This window comes from Saccostrea echinata, unplaced genomic scaffold (assembly GCF_033153115.1).
Source record: "Saccostrea echinata isolate AGI-Se365-2 ecotype Australia unplaced genomic scaffold, CSIRO_AGI_Sech_v1 ptg000005l, whole genome shotgun sequence".
Classification (NCBI taxonomy): Eukaryota; Metazoa; Mollusca; class Bivalvia; order Ostreida; family Ostreidae; genus Saccostrea; species Saccostrea echinata.
This window is the reverse complement of record NW_026889754.1, coordinates 15673384-15685984: the sequence shown is the minus strand read 5'-3', so window position 1 is coordinate 15685984 and position 12601 is coordinate 15673384. Positions and strand designations below refer to the sequence as shown.

General features: G+C 33.1%; 1 protein-coding gene across 1 annotated transcript; it reads left to right on the top strand.

Annotated features, from left to right (window-relative positions):
• Positions 1-414: 414 nt before the first annotated feature.
• On the top strand, positions 415-10954 carry LOC133179821 (uncharacterized). Its single transcript, XM_061314500.1, has 9 exons — positions 415-648; positions 902-979; positions 1994-2101; positions 2514-2652; positions 3134-3187; positions 4052-4147; positions 8440-8574; positions 10091-10127; positions 10686-10954. The coding sequence occupies exons 1-9, from the start codon at positions 498-500 to the stop codon at positions 10818-10820; spliced, it is 933 nt and encodes a 310-aa protein (XP_061170484.1). The 5' UTR covers positions 415-497; the 3' UTR covers positions 10821-10954.
• Positions 10955-12601: the final 1647 nt, after the last annotated feature.

Below are 12601 nucleotides of genomic sequence, written 5' to 3'. Positions count from 1 at the left end.
GATTGGAATAACTTTCCATTCATGCACATAAATGACTTTTGTTTTAAAATAGAAAATGACATAAAATTTAAAATTAAATAATAAAAGTTAACTTTATTTGGTATTTTATCATTATTTATTTTTTGAAAATATGTTCATCAGGTCAATCAGGTCATTACACTCATCAGGTCTTTACACTGTTCCGCCGAAGTTTGATCATTGGTTCCGATGTTCGCTCGCTTTGCCATTTTCCGCTCGTCGGAAAGGCCCGAGAATATTGCCATTATTTCAGGGAAATTTAAAAAATACGAACGAAAGATTTATACTTTGTATTGACATCTAGGCTTACTTGGCATTAGTGAAATAATTTTTATGATCAACCCTAAATGCTTTTGAATATATTTATGTGCATTTGTATGCTCAATGTATTCAGGCAGTTATAATTGGTAAAAGCCAGAGAATTGTTTAGAGGTGCTCCGATAGCTGAGGCCGCTTATATCACGATATAAACAGAAATAATGAGAGACACGTGTATGTGGGGACCGATTCTGTGTCATGTTTTACTTGGTTTAACTGTACTATATGGCAAAGTCAACTCAGTTGTTGAGAAGACTGCGTTAGACTTGCAAAAAGACCTGGAGCAGAATAAATATGTCCTTGTCCTGTTTGGTAAGGTTTATTTCAAATTGAGGAAATGCGGTCTATCTGTATTGTATATTTATTTTATTATATATAAGAAAATATATTTACAATTTCTTGTTGCTAAATAACGTTTGTTCGTTTAGTAACATTGTTTATTAGCATTGTAATGTTAGATATAAATTACTTATAACTTCTGTAGATATTTACACTCCATATGTATATGAATTATTTGTACAGCTGTTGCATAGAGGAGAAATGAAGATTGATTTTTACATTACAGTTAATGGAAATAAAGAAGACACTCAGAGAGCAGTGGCTGAATTTGAACAGATACAGACACCAGACCTCTACGATCAAGGTATGAAGGTACCAGGTGTTAATCGTTATACAAGAAAAAAAAAAACGAGAAAAATATCAAACATAGAGACCTACATAGTGCTACATACAATAAATTGTTGTACAAGAAAGGTCTTGTTAGTGTTGTACCGATAATCAGAGAACATCGATTGTTGATGAAAAAATTTTTCATAATCGATCTTCGGAAACATACTTCTTTATCTTATAAAATGCATTCTGGAATTATCCGTTCCCATAAAAAAAAGAAAATGGCTTATGCATCATACTTATGTCTTACAAAACCAACTTGCACAAAGCAGAGGTGATCAAGAACCAAATGGTGCATATGTAGAAAGTGTAAAAGAAGCAAAACAACAAAGAAAACCATATATTATATATTTTATATATTCATGTGAAAGAAATATTATGAAATACTTGTAATAGTCTAGCTGCTTTTTATATACAAAACTATGACATCTAATTATAATCGGTAAAATCGCATCGGAAGCAGTAACTGATTCTAACCGATGATCAATTATGAAAATTAACCAATGTCCCATCACTGGGTCTTGTGTACTGTAGGCACATTAATTTTCCCCCATGCTTAGGGCATGGCCCTGTACATGTACAATGTTTATCCAAATATGAATTTTCTTTCATAAAGAATGACCTGAAGAAGCAACTGTTTTATAAGAACATATCATAATCAATTATAATGTTTAGACATAAAAATCTTAGATCCCTAGATTCTGTAGGCATTTTTACATTAGATCTCTCAATAGTATTGTCTTAGATTTAGCAATACACAAGTGATATAAGAAATAATAAGAATATGTTGCATATAATGCCAAAGTAACAGAGTCTGTGGATCTTATTATATATTATGAGTTACACTTTCAACTCAACTTTTATCAATGCTTTAACTTTGAGTATCTGGAAGCTGGCAGGTGATATATTGAGATTTTGATTTATCTATTGTGAAATTCAGGGATAATGTGTATTCCTCTCTAAAGAGTATACAAATTCTCATTACCAGAGGTATTAAAGGTAACATGTAATGACCAGACTTTGGCTACCAGCCTCGGCATAAAGGCCTCACCACAACTGGTGTTCTACCGGAGCAAGATTCCAGCTCTGTATGATGGTAAGTCTCACAATCACACAAAGTAGGCTTGTACACACATACAAATACACACACACAAACACACACTCAAAGAAACAAAATTAACAAATTAAGAAACAAAAATTAAAACTAAACACTATTAAAATAGCAACAACAAAAAAAAAACCCCAAACAAACAAACAAACAAAACAAAACAAAATTTAAAAAACAAAAACCATACATATGTGAAACAAATTGATGTATTCAATGTACTTAGCATTAGTCTAATTTTGAAAATAGGTAACAGATTGTATTAAACATGACTGTGTTTAAATACACATATTTGATCAATATAGACATGTATGTTAACTTTTCAGGTATTTTGTTATTAAAGTAAGTCTGTCACAATATTGTTTTCAAATTGGCTTTTTCCTAATGTGAATCCTGTTTGTAGGTGACCTGACAGCCCCTGCCATACAGATCTGGGTAGAACAGGCAAGGGAAATAAATCTGCAAAGTCTGGATGATTCTTCTTTTGAACATTTAACCCAGGCCTCTACAGGGGCTACAACTGGTGACTGGCTGGTCATATTGTAAGTAAAACCTGCTTATAGTGAAGTACAGTAAAACCTGCTTATAGTGAAGTACAGTAAAACCAGCTTATAGTGAAGTACAGTAAAACCTGCTTATAGTGAAGTACAGTAAAACCTGCTTATAGTGAAGTACAGTAAAACCTGCTTATAGTGAAGTACAGTAAAACCTGCTTATAGTGAAGTACCAGGGAGGAACAATTTTGATTCGTTATAAACTTGAAATAATCTCAGGCTGTTATTAAGTTTATTACACGTTTTGATACTACACGGATTGAGAATTGCTTTGCTGTACTTTTAAGCATGAATTTATTTTATCAAGCATGTTCCCTACAACCATGTTTTACTATTATAAATGGAGAATACACACGATTTAAGGTCAAGTATGGGTGGCGTAACTCTTCAACTGCCACAAACTTTATGACAAACTTGATGAAATATGCATTATATACATGTATTAATATTGACCTTCTCTTCTTAACAGTTACAAAGATTCCTGCAGAGATTACTTACCCGCAATAGAGGGCACAGGGGTCCTGTAAGTAGTATAATTCTCTGGTCCTGTGATTAAATGCTACATGTCAAACATTAATGGATTTCCAGGACTTTCAGTAATTTTGGAGTGAAGAGGTGAATTGAACATTTGAATAGTTTGATTTTTTAATTATTTCCAACAGTGTATTTTGCCAATTATGAAATTGACGCATCGAATTTCCAATCATTGAAACAGCTATAAGTCACCTCCTGCCACCCCTTATTGAAAGCCCTGATTTCAACAACAGGGTTGTTCCTAAGATCCAGGGGCTGGGGAATTTCCCCACCTATAATGACTTAATCCCTTGGTTATTCTGATATTCCCCCTAGACTCCTTGTTAGTGGAGGAACCCCAATGCCCCTTCTACTTCTTTAATGTACCCTGCTATTTCAATTCTTAGTGACAACCCTGAATAATGTTGTAAATATATATTTTGCTTATAGGATATGTAAATAAACAATAGGGAAGCAGTAAGAGTGTTAGAGAAAAAATATTTTTAGTATATTTGAAAAAAAACTATGTGAAACAGGGTAAATCACACGTAAATCATCTGATGCAGTAGTGGAAATTCCAGCATTAAATGATATATTTTGAAGTTTATCTTTTAAAACATGTATGTTCTTCAAGATCATCATATTTTGGTTATTTCCTTTGCATCATAAAATTACCTGATTTATTTGTTAAAGAGTTATATGCAACTATTCTAAGAGAGATAACTCTCTAATATATTTTCATCTTTGACAAAGATTTGTTTCAGATTGTGCCTTGTATCCTCAGATTTCTCTTTATCTCCATCCTGTTTAAAATTGTCATAATACAGAAAAAAAATCTATTTTTGTGATCAGGGATTGTTTGCTTTTATTTTAGAGTCAGACAGAAGATGAATGTAGCCCAAGTAAATGTAGATGACAGTCCTGAAACTGCCAAAAGATTTAATATAAAGAATTGTCCTGAAACTTATTTGTAAGTCAATTTATTTTACCTGTTTTAATCAACCAAATTTAAATTTAAATTAAGATGTAATCTAGCATGTGCAGCTAGGTTAAGGCTGTCCGAAGGCTTAAGGTAGAACCCATGTCGGAAAAGTCTTTGTCACAAGATTTTCAAACTTTTCAAAATGATAAATTAGCACTCGCTTATCAATCAGTTAAAAATATATGGTATGTTTCCTTGTTATTAAATGTAGTGCAGCCTGTGCAACTTGGAATGACAATTTTACACTGCGACTACATATTTTCAGCTATTTTTAGGGGTACTGGTCATAGAGAGAATATAGAAAATCATAAAAATACTTCTTCAAACATTGTCGTTTATAGACTATATTAACTGTACCGTATTAGGCAATAGTATTCAAGAATAAATTCTTTTTAGCTCACCTGAGCCGAAGGCTCAAGTGAGCTTTTCTGATCACATTTTGTCTGTAGTCCGTCTGTCCGTCTGTCCGTCTGTCTGTCCGTCTGTCCGTCTGTAAACTTTTCACATTTTCGACTTCTTCTCAAGAACCACTGGGCCAATTTCAACCAAACTTGCCACAAAGTATCCTTGGGTAAAGGAGATTCAAGTTTGTTCAAATGAAGGGCCACACCTTCTTCCAAGGGGAGATAATTGAGAATTTGTGAAAAATTAATGGCATCATTAAAAAATCTTCTTCTCAAGAACCACTGTGCTTGAAAACATGAAACTTATGTGGAAGCATCCTCAGGTAGTGTAGATTCAAGTTTGTTCAAATCATGACCCCCGGGGGTAGGGTGGGGCCGCAATGGGCGATCAAAGTTTTACATAGGAAATATACAGGAAAAATCTTTAAAAATCTTCTTCTCAAGAACAGCAAAGCCATGATTGGTCATATTTATATGGTAGCATCCTCAGGTAGTGTAGATTCAAGTTTGTTCAAATCATGACCCCCGGGGGTCGGATGGGGCCACAATGGGCGATCAAAGTTTTACATAGGAATATATGGGAAAATCTTCAAAAATCTTCTTCTCAAGAACAGCAAAGCCATAATTGGTCATATTTACATGGAAGCATCCTCAGGTAGTGTAGATTCAAGTTTGTTCAAATCATGACCCCCGGGGGTCGGGTGGGGCCACAATGGGCGATCAAAGTTTTACATAGGAATATATAGGAAAAAATCTTTAAAAATCTTCTTCTCAAGAACAGCAAAGCCATAATTGGTCATATTTACATGGAAGCATCCTCAGGTAGTGTAGATTCAAGTTTCTTCAACTCATGACCCCCGGGGGTCGGGTGGGGCCACAATGGGCGATCAAAGTTTTACATAGGAATATATGGGAAAATCTTCAAAAATCTTCTTCTCAAGAACAGCAAAGCCATGATTGGTCACATTTACATGGAAGCATCCTCAGATAGTGTACATTCAAATTTGTTCAAACCATGACCCCCGGGGGTCGGATGGGTCCACAATGGGTGATCAAAGTTTTACATGGGAATATATGGGAAAATCTTCAAAAATCTTCTTCTCAAGAACAGCAAAGCCATGATTGGTCACATTTACATGGAAGCATCCTCAGATAGTGTACATTCAAATTTGTTCAAATCATGACCCCCGGGGGTCAGGTGGGTCCACAATGGGCGATCAAAGTTTTACATAGGAACACAGTAAAAATCTTAAAAAAAACTATTTGTTAAGAATAGCAGAGCCATGATTGGTCATATTTATATGGTAGCATCCTCAGATAGTGTACATACAAATTTGTTCAAATCATGACCCCCGGGGGTCGGGTGGGGCCACAATGGCCGATCAAAGTTTTACATAGGAACACATAGTAAAAATCTTTAAAAAAAACTATTTGTTAAGAATAGCAAAGCCATGATTGGTCATATTTATATGGAAGCATTCAGATAGTGTACATTCAAGTTTGTTCAAACATGACCCCTGGGGGTCGGGTGGGGCCACAATGGGTGATCAAAGTTTTACATAGGAATACATAGGTTAAATCTTTAAAAATCTTCTACTCAAGAACAGCAAAGCCATGATTGGTCATATTTAAATGGAAGCATCCTCAGATAATGTAGATTCAAATTTGTTCAATTCATGACACCCCCCCCCCCCCAACCACTTTTATATTTAAACTTTTCAACCTTTCAAGATTGAAGTGATTTCTGCTTTTTCCTAGCCATAGTGCTCAGGTGAGCGATGTGGCCCCTGGGCCTCTTGTTTATTCAATTGACATAAAAGATTAAGTCCACATTTCAACTGATATAGGCAAATGTGCTCAATATTTTTTTGAGTCAATATACCACCTAAATTTGTAAATATTTTTCAAAAGTCTTTGTCAGAATGTTTTCAATTTTTAATATGATGAAGTACATACCCAAATAATTATAAAAAGTGATTAAAATATAAACCTTTCCCCACAAACTAATGAGAGACACTCTATTTATTAATAATTCTTTTGTTGACCTTTTTGCACTTACACAGGATAATTATTAAATGACTGTTTTGGGGTTACATTCAGATTTACAATGTGAATATTTATCAAAAAATGTAATTTTATTTTATTTAAAAAGATAATATTTTAGGTAAACATTATTATTATTATACACCAACCATTATGAATAATTAACAAATAATTATGAAAAGGAATGCACGTCATTCCATGATAGACATTACAAAATTTACAAGCAATCTTTAACAAATCTTTGACTCAGACACATTTCATCAAAATATTGTATTATTTAGATTTCTTAGGATTTTTTTTGCATTTCTTCAGATAGTTGCATGCTATTCACATTAACACAGTTGTTTAACTTGGTTAATGAGACAGTCTTGGATTAAAGCCGTAAAGTACGGGAAAAAGTAACATTAAATTAATTATGACGTCATAATGGATCTAGCACCAAAAAGACGGACTAGACTCATATACTCAATATGACGTCATACAACGTAGGTTCTACGTTAATATGCATTAAATATATACTATTTTATATTGAGCTATGTTTTGATGTCAATTTGTTATCTTTGTATATATAAACAGTTAAGTTGTAAAGAAAGTTGAATAAGGTATTATAAAAAAGCATTTTTGTGATGTCATATGACTGTACTGATCACGTGACCGACACTTATATAAATTTTCTAAAATGTTGCACAATAATCGCATCGGTACAAGTGAAAAACAAAATTATTGTGAACGGCTTGTTACATAAATCAATTAAACGTATTCTTGGGTATATATAAAGTGCTGGAGGCAAGTCTGAATTTTATTTCATAAGAAAATATTTCACGAGAAATTCAACTTACCCACATACAAGGGGTCATTTTCCACTCTTAATCGCAATTTATACAAAATAGGATAAATTACATACAATCCCCCAGCAAAATTCAGTTAGAGGACATATTTCTCTAGTAGATTCACACAGAATATATTCAATTAATCCTTATTATTCACTTGTGCCAGTCTAATATATAAATTATAACATTTATAAATTCTAACTCTGTTTACAGACATGTAAGGGGGGCATTTCACATTTTTTTTAATTGTTTGAATACGTACATGTTAGATAAGAAAAAGTAATAATGATATTATACTGCAAATATTCACCATCATAACAGCCTTAAAACAACAATCCAGGCACATGAATTAAACATCAACGTAAAAAAAATTCTACATGTGATGTTAAAGGAATGTAAAAGTTATGACACTTTCCCCGTCATGTCAGCTCAAGTATGCAGTGACTTGACGTCATATGCCATTATGACATCATATCTAGGTAGTTCAGAGAAGTTACTACGGCTGGTACACTGTGACATTCTTCGGACAGCCTTATCCTAGCCGCGTGGAGGAGAACATTTGAGTGATTCTCCAGTGTGTGATATTCAACCAAAAACAAAGAATCACAGATATTTTAACAAATTTCTTAAATTCTTAAAAATTGATTGATTGTCTAGATTTGTAAGACATATTGTTCATTTGAAGTGTGAAATTACTAGAAAATTTCAGACACATCAATTACACTTAATACAGTTTAACTTTAAAACAATGTTTTTATATACATGTACCTAATGACTTGTGGTAAATTTTGCTTAATATAGTAGAGGGTTTTTCTTTTTTAAAAGAAATTATGTTTCATATTTTGCTTCATATATTACATAATGCATTTATCTGTATTTGTATAAAGAGATTGCTACAAAATCAAAATAATGTTTTAACTGATATTCAATCATATTTTTCAAGCCTATCACAAGCTGTTCTTATTTCATGGTTTATTATCTGTCAGGATTTACTTTTTTTCAGATTTCATCATGGGAAAATGTATTCCTACATCTCTGATAAACCAGATGTATACAGAGTTAAGTCCCTTGTCTCCTTTGTGACATCCTGGTACAAAAATGTAGAGGGCCGTAAAGTACCTGTAATACCTACAGCCTTGTAAGTTACATAATAATAATGTACCAGTAATACCTATAGACTTGTAAGTTACAGAGTATCAGGAATACCCACAGACTTGTAAGTTACAGAGTACCAGTAATACCCACAGACTTGTAAGTTACAAAGTACCTGTAATACCCACAGACTTGTAAGTTACAAAGTACCTGTAATGCCCACAGCTTTGTAAGTTACAGAGTAAAGTACCAGTAATACCCACAGACTTGTATGTTACAGAGTAAAGTACCAGTAATACCCATAGACTTGTAAGTTACAGAGTAATGTCCCAGTAATACCCACAGACTTGTATGTTACAAAGTAAAGTACCAGTAATACCCACAGACTTGTACAGAGTAAAGTACCAGTTATACCTACAGACTTGTAAGTTACAGAGTAAAGTACCAGTAATACCAACAGACTTGTAAGTTACAAAGTACTAGTAATACCCACAGACTTGTAAGTTACAAAGTAAAGTACCAGTAACACCCACAGCATTGTAAGTTACAGAGTAATGTACCAGTAATACCCACAGACTTGTAAGTTACAGAGTAAAGTACCAGTAATACCCACAGACTTGTAAGTTACAAAGTACCTGTAATACCCACAGACTTGTAAGTTACAAAGTACCTGTAATACCAACAGACTTGTAAGTTACAAAGTAAAGTACTAGTAACACCCACAGCATTGTAAGTTACAGAGTAATGTAGCAGTAATACCCACAGGCTTGTAAGTTACAGAGTAAAGTATCAGTAACACCCACAGCATTGTTAGTTACAGAGTAATGTACCAGTAATACCCACAGACTTGTAAGTTACAGAGTAAAGTACCAGTAATACCCACAGACTTGTAAGTTACAAAGTACCTGTAATACCCACAGACTTGTAAGTTACAAAGTAAAGTACCAGTAGTACCCACAGACTTGTAAGTTACAGAGTAAAGTACCAGTAATACCCACAGACTTGTAAGTTACAGAGTACTAGTAATACCCACAGACTTGTAAGTTACAAAGTAAAGTACCAGTAATACCCACAACATTGTAAGTTTCAGAGTAATGTAGCAGTAATACCCACAGACTTGTAAGTTACAGAGTACTAGTAATACCCACAGCATTGTAAGTTACGAGTAATGTACCAGTAATACCCACAGACTTGTAAGTTACAGAGTACTAGTAATACCCACAGCTTTGTAAGTTACAGAGTAATATAACAGTAATACTCACAACCTTTTCCCATTCAAAATTTTTATCTATGTCAATGATTTAAAAAAAAAAAAACATTATACCTTCTGTTGTATTAATACACTGATTTTGCTTGATTTTCATTTTTAACCCTATCTTTTGACCACTATAGAAAAATTACAGTTCTGTGAGTGCAAAAAGTTCTCACGACTTAGACAGACAAAGACTCAGATTGGTCTAATTATATCATAAGTAATGTTTGTGAAAAGATTTTTTTAAATAGTAGCATTGATTTTGCATAAAGTATAATTTGCTTTTACTTTTTTTCTTTTAAATTTTCAGTGATAAACTGACAGAGTCTATTGCTGATTATTTAAAGGTAAGTTAGTGACTTGTTGAACTTGTTTTTTTTTTAATTGCAATATCCGTATTTTATCAAAGCAAAAGATTCAGATGAATAGAAACTGGATGAAGATTATGAAAAATAAAGCATAAATAATTGGTTAATATATTTCTATTTCTCATAATGAATAATATACTTTCCATTAAGAAAATCATTAGATTTACTGTGAGGAAAAAATGGTTCCAAATGCCATTTGTGTAATACTGTAAACCAACTTTTATTGGCATGCATGAAAATTCCACAAGTTTAGCGACCTCCTACTTGCAAATATTTCTTGGCATGAACTATTTATTTTATTGCCTATTTATGTAAGAATAATTCCCGAGTCACAAAAATTAGCTGTCACTGATAGATTTCAAACTGACAAATCACGAATAAAAATTGTCGTGAGTAATAGTTGGTTTACAATATTTCTGTTATAAACAAAATGCTTCTCTCAAAACATTGAATTATCAGTTCAAATTATGAATTCAAAGGTGGAATATGATTATTCATCCAAAATGTCATGTTTACAACTTTGTATAAACATTTCAGGAAAAATTACAAAACCCAAAAGGAAGCAACTTCCTGTTGATAGGTGGCGCTGTGATGGCAGTGGTGGCTTTTGTTTTGGCAGTAGTTGTGGCGACATGTTCAAGGAATGCCAAAAAGCATGGCAAAGAGGAATAACCTTTATCATGTACTTAATTTTGTTTCAGATGTTAAATTTTCTGTTCTATTTTTTTATATTTCTGAATGATTGAATGTAAGATGAAGTGAAAGATAACTGTGCTATATCTATGTGCAATAAACATAAAATTTTGTGGGGCATTAACTCTCTTTATATGAGTATGAAAAACTGCAATAGAAATAAATCTGGAAAAGTACATTTTGAGAATAATTTATTTACCAGCAGAGATGATGGCTGACCTAGCTATCATGTAGAAATACAACTAAACTATAATTTACTGTAAATGTATTTTATTTGGCACATGTATAGAGGAAATTAAATTTTTAACAAGTTAGGATAAATTTGATTTTGTGCTTTTTGAAAGTGCTTTATATGAACATGTATACAAAAAATTAGCTATTTACTTGATATACTGGAGGTTGCTTTCTGTGAAAGGCACTAAATAGAATATACAGCTGAATGCAAAATGTTTACATATAAGGCAGCAGTGTCTGGTATCTTGTATATTTGTGTGACCCAATAATCTGACCTACTTGTGTTCTGACCTAGTTGCTGCCATTCTGATTGAGATTTTTTTGTGCCATTTTTCTGAAAAGGAGAGGCGTATATTAATTTCTGTCTGTCAATTAATCTTTTTGACAAAAATCAATGTCAGAAATTCATATATTGCGAAAAATGGTTTCAAGATGGTTCTTTTAGTTCTCTTTGAGAAATTGTGATTAACTGTTTGCGTAGCACGTAGTGACTCAAAGAAGATCCCTATTTTAATTTTAAGATCAAAAAGCCAAGAACAGAAGCTCACACATTGCAAAAAATGGTTTCCAGATGGTTCTTTTAGTTCTTTTTGATGTTTGACAACTTCATTTTTTATCATGTCTCACTATGACTTAATGAAGACCCCTATTGATTTGAAGGTCGAAAGGTCAAAGGCCAAGGTCAGAAATTTATTTACTGTATTGAATCAAATAGTTTACAGATAACGTTTAGTTCCCCAATAACTCAAGCAATAAAACATTTCGGTAATGAATCCTTCTAATTTACAAAAGACCCGTACTGAAGTTGAAGCCAAAAGATGAAAGGTCAAGGTCAATCCTTCTTTCTTCATCTTGTTTTTTTTAGGTCTTGTGTCCCCTTATTTTGTCCTCAAACGGAGGGACATCCAGCTTGTTGAAACAAATTTTTGATATATACTCTTCAAAAAAAGAAACACATAGAATTTCATTGACACATTGAACATAAAGATTATTTAGTAAAATGATGTATTGACAATAAAGAAATGTGGTTAACAATAGGTCTACAATCTAAATGTCATAATTGCTCAAGAATTTTGAAATCAAAGACAGTTAAGAGTCTGGGGACGCGATTGTCTTTGGCAAATCATGCAATCCATTTTGTCCCTGCATGCTCAACTGGGTTTAAATCTGGCGATTTAGATGACCATGGCAGAAACAAAATGCTGTAACTTTGCAAGAATGCGATTGTCAAACAAGCCGTATGTGGTTCTGTATTGTCAGATTGAAGTACAACTGCAGAATGCTGCAATATTGGAAAGGCATATGCAGGTAGAACATCGTTGGAGTACCATTTTCCATCAAAGTCCTTTTAATATGAACCAAATCAGTCTTACTTTTATGTAATACCATTTTTCATATCATTACACTACCACCACCTAATCTATCTACGTCCTGCAGGCAGTTTTCTGTAAAACGTTCATTACGAATCTTATGCACTCAACTTATAACAGGCTTTGCGATAAACATTCTGAATAGTAGCTAAACAA

Excerpts from the sequence above, each read along its gene's own strand:
- LOC133179821 (XM_061314500.1), top strand. The coding sequence starts at position 498 with ATGAGAGACACGTGTATGTGGGGACCGATTCTGTGTCATGTTTTACTT. Across the intron at positions 649-901 it reads ATATGTCCTTGTCCTGTTTG|TTAATGGAAATAAAGAAGAC; the intron begins GTAAGGTTTATT and ends TTTACATTACAG. Across the intron at positions 3,188-4,051 it reads ATAGAGGGCACAGGGGTCCT|AGTCAGACAGAAGATGAATG; the intron begins GTAAGTAGTATA and ends CTTTTATTTTAG.